At 26.7% G+C, this 16186-nt stretch overlaps 1 protein-coding gene across 1 annotated transcript in view; it reads left to right on the top strand.

Annotated features, from left to right (window-relative positions):
- LOC113551558 (protein Skeletor, isoforms B/C) overlaps positions 1-9499 on the top strand; it is a 93192-nt gene extending 83693 nt beyond the window's left edge. The window contains exons 14-15 of the mRNA XM_026953857.1: positions 250-413; positions 4091-9499. Of these exons, the coding sequence (XP_026809658.1) occupies positions 250-413; positions 4091-4261 (335 nt within the window). The 3' untranslated portion in view covers positions 4262-9499. The remainder of the gene's footprint in view (positions 1-249; positions 414-4090) is intronic.
- Positions 9500-16186: the final 6687 nt, after the last annotated feature.

Below are 16186 nucleotides of genomic sequence, written 5' to 3' on the forward strand. Positions count from 1 at the left end.
AAAAATCAATATTTATAGTTTTTAAAGTTTTCCAATTTTAAAAATTAGGACTTAAATTCTACAAAAAAATATATGCCAATAACTTGTTGATACTTTTATAAAATTGTAAGATCAATTATTTATGAAGGAATTTCTATTCAATTTTCAAGCTTTAAAATTTAAATATTAAAATTTCAAACGTTATAAGTTTTTAACTACTAAATTATTTTATAAATTTCTATAAATATGTTGTGTTTTATTACGTTTTAGCCGGTCGATATTGCGAATTTAAATTCAAGTCTTACGATCGTTCATCAGAAATGGAAACCTTCGATGCCTTTTTTGACTCATTGAAATTATCATGTGAAAATGGTAACGTGGGATTACTGAACTGGACGGTCGCTGAAGAAACACCGGATCTCGTCTACTATCAGGTGAAATTATTACTCATCGTTTTTGATTACGGTTATTAAATTTAATTTCGATTAATATGATTCTGGAAAATTGACAGACTGATTGAAATCACGAATAGATGAATAATAGTATGTGTACGATGTATGCAGTTAGTTATATAGGTATCTAAAGATAAGATAATTAATTTTTTCTTAAGCTTGAATTTAATCAAACTTTTAGCAAGTTTTAAAATTAAATATTACAATTGTGACTTTAACATATAACATTTCTTTTAGTGTTATTACTATATAGTACTTTATCAATAATATTATTAGTAATGGTTGACTTAGTCTAAACACTAAAGAGTAAATAATTTTTAGATAATTTGTATACAATTATATGTTTACAAAGATTCCTGATGATTACAAAGAAATAAAAAAATAAACTATAAAGATTATCAGAAATTTAAAAAAATTACTTAATTTTTCTATAAATTACCATATATTTCCATAAATACACAACATTTTTCAAAGATTAGTTGTAATTTAACAAGTTTTAATCAAAATTTAAACTTAGTGTATGGCAGCATTGTTTTAATACTATATTTAATACTACAATAAATATACTACTGGAATCAATACATTATGTAAAACAAGAAAATTGGTAATAAATAAAACGGTCATAATATAATTGCATAATAATCATTATTATTTTTACTATGTAACTATTACATATTAATTTAATTATTTCAACATTTAATTTCACCACTCACCAGCATAACAGCAAAATTTAAAATAATTAATTCTATAAGAATTTATTGATAAACATAATTCAATAAAAACACATTTTATTATTTTTCTATTTTATAATGTTTATAACGCAATTTAGAACTAATATTCTAGTCAATAATAAAAAAGTTATAACTAGATCAGAGACTTGTTGCTCTAAAAATTCACCAATTATACATTAAGTATACAAAATATTGAATTAAAAACTAATATTTTTAAATAAAAATAAGAATTTTTTTCGTATCTATATTATTTTAATGAATATGTTTTATCTATATGCTGAATACAACTTAAAAACATAAAAAAAATAAAAATTTCAACCGCAAAATATTGATAAAACTATTAATTATTTAAAATATGCGTCTAAAACCATAGAATGAAAGAAATATGCAATAAAACCAAAAAACATTTGAAATATACATTTATATTCAAAATAAAATTTCAAAACTAGCTTTGTTTCGTATTTGTTTCTTACTCTGCTATTTGTATGGTTGTACTCGGTAGTCTCGACGTAAAAACACGTTTAAACAACTAAAAGGTTAGATCAGGTTAAATAGCATAGTAAATTTGCCTATTTAGAACATTGAAGGTTTTAAACATTTAAAGTTTAAATGATCAAAATATATTTACGGGGTTAAATATCCGGTGTAAATTACATTTTACATTTTACCAATGTCCACTACGGAACTACCGTAAGAACTAACTAATTAGAATTTGTATTATTATTATAAACAACAATTAATATAAAAATGGCAAAATTTTAAAAACTCGGTGAGACGGAGACGGTTGAATGACATCGACCGTGATAAAGACGTGACGTCAGTGGTCATAACTTGTTACCTAACAATAAAGCACTGCCAGCACTTATATTTTAATAAGCCCGTCTTACGCGTTTATAACTGTTTTCAGTTGTGTAATTTAATTTTTTTTTTTTTTTGGCGGGGGGAGGGTTAAATTTGGTTTACTAGAAATAAACTGTTAATTTTCTATCACTTCAAAAAAAAAAAAAAAAACCAGGTCAAGTGGGTATAACTCTGCTGTATAGTATAGATGGAGAGTAGATCACTAGTCACTATAATAGTATAGTGGATGTGTTAAATTTGAATACAATACGGGTATCATTGTATACGAAAAACGATTCTGAACGGTAGTGATTTGTAAGTTAATGATAATTAGTTGGATGTGTTATATTATTACCTATATTTAAATTGTAATACGATATATAAATATGTGTATCGTTATTTTACGTGATTTCGTAAAAAATTAAATTTTATACGCTCATTTAATATTTTCTATGTTGACGCTGGAATGTTTTTTACAGTTACTTAAAGGAAAACTTATGGATAACCTTGTATTGGATTTTTAAACCTTAAGTATAAATCACAAAAATGTTATGAATTTTCAACTTCAAAATTCCTTGCAAATGTTTGTGATTTTTATATATTTCGTAAACATTTGAACTTTAAACGCTTGTAAACAAAAATTGTGACTAACGATTTTTGCCTTTTTTTTTTTACTACGATAAGTACAACTCATAATAAACCTTGTATTAAATTTTAAAGATTTTTCGGATAGCCAAATCTTTTTATAGGCATTTTAAGAAAAAAAAATTCAAATTACAATTGTCTTAAATAGTCAATTGTTAAAAGTAGGCTTAATAAAGGTCAAAATATTTTGAAAATTTAATCGTAAATAGATAACGCTAATATAAACATTTAGTGAAAATTTCAAGTATTTACAATGATTCATTTTTGAGTTACAGCAAAATCAAAAAATCGATTTTGTCAAAAAATGGTTATGCGTAAAAATTCACGTTTTACCTATATTTTTTCAGTGTTTTTCCCAACGCTTTTGAAAACTACTGAAAATTTTTTACTTTTAAACTCCAAAACGTGATAACTGACACAAAAATAAAAATAAACACACATCATTGTAAAATCAATACATTCATCACTCCGTTCAGAATCTAAAAAAAAAATGGAGAAAAAAAAACACTATTATAATAAAATAATATAAGGTTGCATTCGAAAACCGCACACTTGATTTTTACCCTATAAAGGTCGTTAGAAAAAAACCGCACACCTTGTTTGTCATTGTATAACAAAATACTACAAATTTATTGTGGGTTAAAACCACCTAGGTACTATTTTTAGTGCTAAATAACACACAAAAAAATAAAATTATAAGATACTATGCAATAATCCTACTAACACGTTTTAAGTCTTTAGTCGCCACTCGTTATTAAGTGGTCTTGTCGACCTAACTTTTGAGAAGAATTTTGAATAGACGGTATCGTATTAAATTTTTATAAAACGTCGGCGATCATTATTAGTCAATCAAACTTTGAACATTTTACATTTTAATTTTTTAAATTTAAATTTTTTTTAAAATTAATATTGGAAACTTTTGAAAATAAATTATTTTATTTTTGATTATACATATATATAATATATATTATAAAATATGTGGCCTTTTTTTATTGACTTTTTTGAGATCGAAATCAAAAGTGTGAGGATTTTGGACACCATAATTTTTAAAACTGTGCGATCTTAACCTATTAAGACGTGTATAGTTTTAACCTACCAAAAGTGTGCAATTTTGCCCTGTATTTAAAAGTGTACGGTTTTTGGATTCAACTACTTATAATACAGTAGAATCCGTTTAATGGGGACAAATAAGCAGTTTCGAACAAATATATTCGTTACTTCGATTATCGATTTATTAAGACAATCGGATAGACGGGGACAGATAGATCACCGGTCGATGTGTCCCAATTAGGCGGATTTTACTGTATTATAATTGGATTACTATTAAATCATAAATATTATGAATATAATTAATGAATTATTAAGGTTCTGTGGGAGATCTATTCCTCTCATCCTCTCCCCTTAATTACCTCCCTGACTGTTTTATTTTTGTTGGTTTCGCAGAGCTATTCACAGACGTTCGTGGGGTGGAAAATCCACGTGGTCGACCCCGGTTACAAGTGGAACGACAACAAGGACACCGCGGCCAGCCTACACAGCAGTCTGCCGTTGACGTGCGTGATATTGACCACCGTTGTTGCCGTCCAGCGTATTTTCACGATTAGTTTACTGTGATGCGCGCGATCCGGTAAACCATGCGGTCCGACGGATTACGGCGGCGGTGGCGACGGCGTGATCACAACAACAATACTCTAATAGTATAAATAATTATATTATTATAGTAACATTGATAACCGACGTTGTCTGGACGTTCGCCGCCACCACCGCCGCCGTTGACGTTGACGGCCGCACGACGATCATTTCCGAACGCCGGCCACGTAAAAATGTTTGTCCATCACGATAATAATCATATTTCTATTATTGCTATTACTTACCGGCCGTTCCGTGTATACACGATATATAACTCGAGAAGTTCAAAAGACTTTTTCCCCGTCTCTATCGCACACGTCACTGTCGATCGCGACAGGCTCATCGTCGGCGTATCTGCATTTTGTCCGATCTTAACGGTACCGGGTAAAAAAATATGATTATTGTCGTGTGTGTGCGCGTTCTCGACGGAGAATCAAACGTTTACGTTTCCGGCGTTCGGATCAAGCCGTCATTTCGACGAATGTTTAATTGATATTTTATTACAACTACACTTACATGATATAGGAAAACATCCGACGCACGCGCGTTCTACTTCCGATCGCTGTTGCATACCTATATCGTGTACGTTTCGTTTTAACGTTTGTGACGTGTGAGTTGGAATGCCGTGTTCCGAGATGACTATAATAATTGTTGAACTTGTGTCCGTCCCGAGTATAACTTTGAAAAATTTTTACCGATGACAGAATAGCTCGATAGGTACCTTTAATACCATAACAATAAAGACGAAACCATTTAAAAGAGTGAACGCGGGAGTTCAGATTTTCAATTATTAACCATTAAAAAAATATATATAATATTATGATACTTTGAAATACTGTAACAATTGTTCACAATATGATGACAACATCAGGTATTGATTTTTAATTTTCTATTTAGTACACTATAATTATTATTATTTATAGCTTATAAAACATTATTATTATTATAACCACAGTTTGGTATATTTTCGATCAAAAATAATTATCAATTTACTTTCTGATTGGTGAACTATAATACTATAATAATATAGCAAGAACACTTTTATTAAATTAACAGATACACAGAATGGTCAAAATGTCTGAATGTTTCACACTATAATTTTATCACATTTGACATGCAGGCGACGATGGCGTCGGTTGAACAAAATCCTATAACAACGTTACAACAAACAAAAATACATTCACGTAATCCCTTTGAATTCGAGTGGTGTTAAATAATATTATTGTTTTTATTGTTGTCGCCTGTTACTATACAGCAATAATATTATTTTAATTAATACCTAACTCTTTTACGGACAATTTTTTAAATTATTTTAAATTATTTATCACATTATAATATTAGTATACCAAGAAAACAAGAGAATATCATAGACGTAACGGCGGCGTTCAACGCATACACTAAACGTAAAACGAAAACGTAATTTACCCAACATTAAGAATATCAAGCAAAACCAAACATATCATTTGTATAAATCATTTGTGCACATAGTAAACTAATAATTGAGTGGATTTTTGCTGTAGACTTTAAGGCATATTTATAATTTAATATTATTACGCACGTTTAACGGTAGATTATTATAAGTAGAATTATTATTTAATAACTGTTGTAGACCTAGTGCGGTTAAGTCATAAATTCAATATTGTATTATATTGAGCTTAATCGCTGGTAATTATTTTCTCTCAATACTCATAATAAACATAAAAAAGAGAGCCCCTCGTCGTTGTCGTATAATAATAGAAAATATTATAGGCGGAATGGTAGTTATACCTATATCCGTAATGCCTCACTTCATTCGCGTAACAAAATATTAATGATGGCCGAAAAACAATGAGAAGAGTTTTGCAAATACTATAATTTGATTTTTTTAGTAAAAAAAGTCTAAACAAATAATTAAATAAATTCAAATTAAATCATAACTACGACATTTGTATTATCATAGTACTCGTATATATAGACAATAATATTGGACGTCTTGTTTGTGCGATTTTTGTCGATGTTCGAGTAAAATCGCATTATTAATTTCGTAGTTAAATAGTTTCATAATAATTTCAATAAGCAATAAAAACATAAATAAATAAATATTATTCCACCTCCGCCGTTTATATAATTTTCTACGAATATGCCACGAGACGGGTGCGCTTATACAGTGAATAAGCGACTGCTAACTCTTCAACTATTTTTTCAAAATATAACATTTTTGAGCTTGTTGTAATAAATAATTTGCACATTATAAAACCAGTAGACGGAGGAATTTGTTAGGAGAAACGTTGTTTCGTTAACTTGGAAAGAATCGCGGAGATTTTCGAAACCAATTCCGAAATCATAAAACGCACAGCATACAATTTAAAATGGATTCGCACACCTCTAAAGTTGAAAAATAATAATAATGACATTTAGTTATATCTAAACATCGTGACGTAAAACAAACAACTAATTAATTAAAACTAAAATATTAATTATTTCAACTACAACTACAAACGCGCACACGATTTAGTATTTATAATAATATGTAGGTAATTTATAATAATCAATGATAATTTAAAATTATGTTTTAATGATTACGATTCACGATTACCGGTGTATTTGTTGGTCCAATCAAATCTTTAAACAATATTGCTCAAAATAAATTATGATATCGTATAAAATTAAACTATTTACGAGAGGAGCCGATTCTTGAGTGAAATACGTGAATACGCCCAAGCCGTTGTTGTTATTATTATTTAATATTTTTTATTAGTAATAATATTATTTAAATCATCAAATATCTTCGCGCATTCCATACTATAATATAAATATTTAATATTTTATTATATTGCAATCGAAACGTTTAAACTTTAAACCAATAAACCGAATGTTGATACAAAATGACAATAATATTTTTTAGATTTTAGTCGATTAAATTTTAAGGAATCTTTAACTATAAATAATAGGTAAATATTGACAATAAAATATGTTCTAAGTGGTTATTATATTAATTGTTTTTGTATAATTTTTTTAAGAAACTTTTATGTAATTTATACCTATTCAATTGGGTGTTGTATGTGCATACAACGATACATATAAATAAAATGTATTATAATGATAGTATGTATACCACATATCTCTCGTCAAGTTGTAAAAGCTTAATAAGTTTTTATTTTTTACCTGATTTTTCTCTCGACGTCTAAGACGCGTATAGTAATTACTGATTAGTTTAATAACTACAGGAGCTTCACCAATATTTTTACTAGTTGCTATAGTTTAATAATACAGCGTGTAATATAATGATATTGATGTTTAAAAAGTAATTACATGTATTATACATGTTATACGAAACTATGAAATGGTTATTTTCTGATAAATTATATTTTTCTATCGAATATTATATAACAAAAAGTTAAATTCAATACAGTCAACAATAATAGTTTAAATTAATGAATTTATTTTACGAGCACTTTTACGTGTCATATAGTTTATACACAAAAGTTATTTTCCTTGCATTTGAAATTGAGATATTATAAAAACTAATTGTCCTCGATAAGAAAAATTAATCGTAAACTAGGTACCAAAATAATAAAAACAATATCTTATAACTCACCCACAAGAATGGTTATTTAAACTACTGTCTACCACCTAGTTCTTAGACTATGATGCTATAAATAATAAAGTACAAAAGATAGATAAATAATTTTTTTCTTTTGATGAGATTTATAATAATACATAAAATTGTGTTGTTGTAATGACCATGTATGATGTAGTGATGCAGTGATATTAATAATATCATCTATCCATTTCAAGTTTCGTACTAAATCCATTTTTTATTAATAATTCGTTTTATTGTTTTGTTTACATTTCGTAGAATTATATATTTTGTTTCTGACGAGAGTGTGTTTAAAGTTTAATCAGTTAAATGATATATTATATGTTTTAAGTTGTAAGCATTATATTAAATTGTATTTTAATTTTTAAATATTACTACATATTATATTTAAGGAAAGTTATCTATAAGCAGTCAACATTATTCTAACGGTACCGGGAAACATATTATTTACGTAAATGTGTGTATTTTATAATAATTAGATAGGTATTTATTTTTATAAAATAATTAAGTATTGAAAATCAGCATTCACCTACGTATAGTAGCGAAAAAAATAGTTTTAGCCAATTATCGAGCAAAAATTACAAAACAATAATGTTTTACGCAGGAAAACATGTTAGTTAACAGCAGAATTGTTTGTTAAACTCACACATAAACCGTATATAATAAAATAAATCGATTTCCCGTGTACCTATATTAATGTATAATAATATATATTATAAACTCAAGTAACTCATGTAATATTTTATATAAGAATAAGAAACAAATCTGTGTTTTTGGTGACAATAATTATCACATTATTTAACTTTTTATTATTAATATTATTTTAATTGTTCTTTAGTATTAAGGACCACGTGTCAAATTTGAATTTTATGTAAACCTCGACAATAACTATCTTAGACGATTGATAAATTATAATAATTTAGGTTAATCTTTAATATAACTGATATATATATATATATCTGCTTGAAAGATCTTTTTGTTTAAAAAAAAAATGTATCATTCATACAATTAATTATATTAAACGTTTATAGGTATTTATAAGAAACAGAAGATAGAGAGACATGGGGTGTTGTAAAAATATTCTTTTTTATACATTTTAAGTAAATTGTGTTAAATGAATAAGTTACAGACACGGCAAATCGAGTGACAGAGATTTAATGTAATATATGTATATAAATATATATATATATATATATATATATATATATAATTGTATATCATATAAATAGATTGTGTACACCTGTTTGTTTCTCACTCTTAAAAAAAAAAAAAACTAAAATAATTTTTGCTGTGTAAACTAATCTAGATTTTATAAGTGTAATGATGTTACCTTTATTTAAACACTTGACAATAATATTAGTTTAATTTGTATATTTATTGATAGTAGCTAATTTTTTTATTTTATTTTGACAAATCTTATCAAAATATAATTAACTTAAATATTATTATTAAACTAGTATACCTTTGCAACTATATTTCAAACATGAAACAATATCCATAGTTTAGTAGTATATTTTAAGTATAGAACTAGTCAAAATAGAAGACATATAGGTAATATGAATATTTTCTTTATTATTACTACCAGTTATACCACTATTTTTTTCCATTTTATTATGTTCTCGAGCACTTAATATTATGTCTTATGAAAATGTACCTATTAAATAGAAGTTAAATTTTTTTTTTACAAAATAAAATATGTTTAAAACTTTAAAATATATCTACAATGTAAATCGTATGACTGGATTTTCAAAATAATTAAAATACATTATACTTCTTCTATTTATTTAATAAAAAAAATACCAAGTATATTATATGCTTTATATATTATTTGTATATATTATAATATAAATATATAATACTACACATTTATGGGAATTTGGGGTATAAGATAATATTATTCTATTATCTTAATAATTATCACATTAAAGAGTTTACAGATACTGCAAAATGTAGAAAATAAATGAAGTAGTGAAGCCTACCTGGAATTGGAATATTTGAAGCTATTATATAATATAAGTACCTATACCTAATAATGAAAATATTTTAATAATAATAATGCTCAACGCAGTTAGTGTAAGATACTAATATATAAGTTATCTAAACTTGACTAATAATAATGAAAGAAGAGTAATTACAAATTTTAGATTTTATAAATCATAGCTATTTAAATACAATTTATTTTTATTTTAAAAGTGTACTTTACCATAATATATCATTACTTTGAAACTTAAATCTAATAATTTAATAGAGAATTTTAATAATTATATTGCCACTTTTACTCCCATTACTAAAACTACGAGAATTTATATTAAGTTCTTGTATTATAGTTACATGGCATATTTTCTACATACAAAAATAGTTCAATAGTTCAATCTTGGAAACTTTGCTACCGCAGCTAAACGGCAAAACAGGTACCCATAACTTATATAACCACATAGTGGCGTACTGACGTCATAAGACAAATAATATTACGTACCAGGTACCTAATAATACACCGATTCTGGCCCAATTCGCGGACATCCAATTAGTGGAATACTCGTTTTGCCGACGAGAACACTAGTCTCCGGTAAAAATGGATAAAGTTTAAATTCGCCAAAAAATCATAGTTTCATAAAATACAAAAATTATTTTATTTAACAAATAAACTTTGAGCTTAACCTCTTAGCACAAAAGAACTGCAATTGGCTACAACAGATGAAAACTAAACATGGACAATTATAAAAAAGAAATAGCAGGTATTATCATTTGCAAAAGAATGGTATAGCATTTATAAAGTTGAATGACATATTATTCATATTTCGAAACCATGCCTGTGTTTAGTGAAAACGACATCCAACCATCTTTGATAGATGCCATATTTCATTAACAGCTGAGTGTATGACCAGTTTAAAGTCAATAGTTATATTTTTAGGTAAAAGAATTAAGTTTATTTCTTTGCATTTATGAATAATTGTATTAAACGTATATATTTATGTTTCTTACTGTTTATCGGGAAGTAGACAACAAATTAGTGGTACATAATAACCATTTCGAAAACATTAAATAGCAAACATTTGTGGAAAAAATCGCGTACAATATTAAAAAGTTCCATCCATAATAATTGTGTCCACTGTATTTAAAAATATTAAATTATAGTCTTACAAGAAAAAATAATAACACTTTTTTCTTGATAATTTATTAAACAAACAGTTAATTTTTTGAAGTTACAGTTCCAGTTATATTTAAAGCCATGTGCGCTTCAATTATGTTACTATTAGCAAAATAGGAAAAACTTAACGTATACTTCTGTAAATTACTTTTCTAATTGTACCCATTACAATCGTTTGTTGTTTGGCCATCGACAACCTAAAAGTTTTGTGCTAATTATTTTTAAATAAATTTTTTTAGTTGTATGAAAAGTTCTTCTGAAGCTTTCCGTTTACAAGTTGTACTAATAATGTGGCGGCTTATATCTGAATCATGGCATGGTATATAAATGTGACGATGTTGATCAGAATTTAAAACAATTTCTTCATTTACCACGTCTTTGGAATCAAAAGCCTATAACATAGCAGAACACGAACGTGTTACACAACGCCAACAAATCTCACTTGTATTTACGTTATTTAAACCGAAATTTTATCTATAATTATTAAATATTAACATTGTTTGGTCACATTGACCCAAAAGCCAACACGTTAAGATACAAATAGACACAACGTTTGGGCACATAAAATAAAAGATATTTTCGTTTTTATCTGATAAATTAGAGAACGTTTGGGTACACTTTATAAAAATGTGATCTACAATAGTGGTATACTCTGAGTCTAATACTCATAGTCATATACTTTATCACCAAACCAATTAATATCAATTACTTATATTATTATTTTCATTATTCTATGATTAATATCGTAGTATACGCGACTAAGAAATACGAATATATACGTTGGTAAACATACTGTACTTGTTATTGACTATAATCTTTATTACGCCTGTTTCAATATAATAATATATATATTTGCAAATTTCTTTATTCACCCAGTGTGACTGTATCTCAAATGTATTTTCAATTTGATACTGAACGGTCATGGATAATCGTATTACTGAAGTGTTTGAAACCCATCTTGGTAAAAAGTGTGTGGTTATTGATTGCTTTAAATTCAACAAATTTAGAGTAAATAATTATATCATAATTTTTCATTGTACTTGTACTAATCGTAAGTGTAACATAACAGCAAAAATTCCTCAAAATTTAAAATTTGTTATTTCGATTAATGGAGACGGCCATATTAATCATGAAGCATATATTAATAATGTCAGAATTAAAAAGAAAGGCTACTACAGATTTAAATGCAAAACCAAATAAACTCATAAGACCTCGTCGCCATGTCTCCTGGGTAACTAATAGGCCCATATAGAGCTAATAGGCTCTAAAAAATAAAATTTTAAAGTTTAAAAGTAAAAAAGTGTATCTAAATGTGGTATTATTTAAAAAATATTATGTACCCAAACGTTGTATTAAATTTTTGGATCTGAAAAAAATGTACCTAAACGTGTGTTCCCAATCGTTCTCCGAAATCACAGGTAAAAATATTGTTTTGTGTCCAAACGTGTTACGGCCCTTTGACCGGTCCAAGTACATTTTGCCCGTAGTAAATTGGACATTGTAACTTGAGCTATAATTTTTTTTTTTAAGTGTTAAGCAGTTAAAAAGAAGTTGGTTTGGCGAGGATAGGTATGAGGTATATTAATAGGTAGAGAGTATAGAACTAATAGTATAATATTATGAAACCATTGTCTGTTAGTACTTTCAAATACTAGTATGAGCCACCAGGTACCAATCAAAAAAACTCTCAACATTATCTCGTCAATATTATCGTCGTTAAAATTGGTTACTTTAGAGAAGGTGCCTGATCTAACTATTACATTGAGAGAAGCAGCGAGGAAATATTCAAATTTAGGAGGACAGAGTTATGATAGACGTAATTGTACTCAACAATGTTCAAACAAAAAATGTAAATGTAAGGCGTCAAGGAAAAAAATGCGATTTAATATGCCATTCTAATAATAATAAAAATAAATAATTAAGTTGATGATATGTATGTATTGTTTAATGTAATGGTAATCGTAAAAATAAATAGTTAAGGTAATAACATTCAACTAATAAAGTAATTAACTAGATTAATAAGATTAGAAAGGTTTATAATTATAAAATAAAAGCTTTTAGTTTATATTGCACAAGCTTCACAGGGCAATACTATAGTTCGGGCGATATAGACATTATCCGAAAGTCTACTTTGCCCGTAATATATACACTATTCAGGTAAATTTTGGGTTATTCACCCAAATGAATTACACCCCTTAAACATAAGTTATAAACTTAAAAGCCAAGAGGACATTATACCCACTTGTGTTGTCTCTGTCTTACTAGTGTACTTCATAGTAAATTTCCGTTCAGCAGAATACATTTTGCGATGTTAACTTTAATATTAGAGTTACTTAACCTATCATAAAATTTATAAGTAAGAATATTATCTAGAAAATGTCCTACGTTTTTAAAGACATTTTAATTTTAAAGTGAGTTATAGCTATATGTAAAATATTACAACTTAAAAATGTTCATAACTCACTTTAAAATTGTCCATATTGTATATTTATACAAAATGTATGACAGAGACAACACATGCGGGTATAACGTCCTCTTAACCATTCGAATAAATTGATTTCTTAAAAAAATCCATGTACATTTATTATTTTAACACAGATTGTTATCTATTATTTAGACTATTTAGAGGGTTAAAAGTTACTTAAGAAAATTTTCATATAAAATATTTAATGAAATATTATTTTAACCTATTCCTCATCAATTGATACATAATGTATTGAACAAATAAATGATTAAATTTGTTTCCGGTTTTCATTATGATAAAACAATACAAAAGATTACTTATTACTTATTACTTATTAGTTATTACTCTGTATTGTACTTTTGTACAATTATAATTAATTGGTCAATACGTCCTATTGTTTATGTGCCATAAATAATTTTAGTGACCATTATTTAATGTTTACTACCAAAATTTATTGTATATTTAGTGACTCAACAATTTACAATGGTATTAATATTTATTTACAATTAGGTACAAATAGTTGGTACGGAGAGCATAATATATATTATATGTATACTACAGAGAGTAAAAACAATGTACAATTGATGAACACTTGTCTCAATTCGGCGTTATATCTAGTAGCATTTTATTATTATTTTAAAACACGACGACTGATATACATTTTAGTGTATAATGCAATTTATCGAATGCATTTTAAATTACCGAAGAAAATAACTCTTTATAGAATATATACCGACTATTTTGTTTTAAAATTTTACATTTAAAACTATTAATCATTCCAATTCTTAAAAGAAAACACAAACACAATATAATATGTTTTATCTGTGATTGTTGAAACATTAGTTTCCATGTCTTTTTATTAAAATCTAAAATAATGTAAGTATAACTTTAATATAGTACTTCATTTTAATCAACGATAATTGCTTCTGAACAAATATATAAATACATTAACATACATGTATATATAAATATTATGTTAATTTATATTTATATGTGTTATTAAACTTTGATATTAGTACTCTTAATGAATATTGAATACTACAAAAAACATTAAAATGTATGATTTAAATAAAACTCGTAGTTATTATTTTGTCAGCTACACAGCTAGTTTTTATTGTAATAAGAGACAAAAAGTTTCAATAAACTTACTATCGAGAACAATAATGTAGATATTCCAGTACACCTGCACTAGTGACTACATAATATTATTATTTTATTGTATGCCTTATGTAGTTATTATGTAATATACAATGTTAGACAAATAAGTACATAAATTACGTGTAATAAAATACGTTTATAATACCAATAAATAACGACTCGGTGATAGTTATAACCTGCATAACCTATATAGGTTGTATACAATATTTATTCCGTCAATTAATATTACTTGTAAACATGTAATGACCATAATAAATTGCGTTCGAAGGCATAGAGGTGACCTGCTGCAATCAGTCTGGTAGATATTTTAATATGCATTTTATTACATATACATATTTGTATATAAATATATATAATAAGATTGAAATTTGAAACACTTTTTTTAATAAAAATAAAATTTTATAACGCATTGTAAAATTTATTATTTTTGTACAAAGATAAACAGAAACTGTCTTAGTTATTGGATTATTGTTACAAATTCTTGGCGGTCCACGCATGTATATAAGTATGAAATAATGAAATAATCTGACGTCGATAGGTTTAGTGTGTATTTATGAGGGTTGTATTGTTATTATTTATTTATTTAATTTTTTTTTTTTTTTTGTTTGATACGGAGAGGCGACTATTGGAGTGCTGTAGTAATAACTATGAACGGCTGTCTGCATAGACATGTAACACGTATCATTGTATTATGCTATTATATACCTATCAATAGTTATTTTTATTGAATGACTTAAAGGTACAAAATAAACATTATTTGTGTTACATTTTTATTGTGTAAGGACGTATGGTATTGTACTCTGCTTTTATAAAAAAAGGTATAAAATAATTAATGGTTTAAAAAAAAATCATTTGAGGTTATTTTAAAGCATAATTTTTATATATTTATATGATAGCTACGAATAAAACGCAATGGTCAATTAAGTCACCGTCGATAAAGCCAATCGTGGCCATTTACGACATTAGTAATATTAGTATTAAAATTTAGGTTATTCTAAATTAATGTATGTACCAACGTATCTATACACATTCGTCGAATATAATATATTATTTAATATCTTATCGGGTAGTAGGTAGTAGGCAGTGACTAGGCACATTAGTCGGTATATGCACGATCTAGGATGGTTAACTTTTTAATATAGAATAACGATCCAACGACGAGCCTCAAACACAATATTATTATATCGTCGTTATTAAATCAACTACGTGCGATATCCGATTAAGGTGTTGAAAACGCCCTGTGACTTAATAGGATCAAAGTAAGCAATAAATGCCTATTAAAATTAAAACGTCCAATGCAAATAATATTATCTTTTCAAAACTATTTAAACTGGCAATAATAGCATATAAAAATATTGCTAAAAAGCGTTATTAACCCTTTTTACACCGATCCATAGAATCTTAGAGTCTAAAACGATAGAAAGCAACTTATACATTTTATAAATACGTGCATTGTTCCCGTGGATACAGACATATTTAAACCTCACATACTCATGATGTCTGAATAACATTTAAAAGCATCTTGCACAATTGTTGATTTATCTACAACTATTATGCTTT

This window comes from Rhopalosiphum maidis, chromosome 2 (assembly GCF_003676215.2).
Source record: "Rhopalosiphum maidis isolate BTI-1 chromosome 2, ASM367621v3, whole genome shotgun sequence".
Classification (NCBI taxonomy): Eukaryota; Metazoa; Arthropoda; class Insecta; order Hemiptera; family Aphididae; genus Rhopalosiphum; species Rhopalosiphum maidis.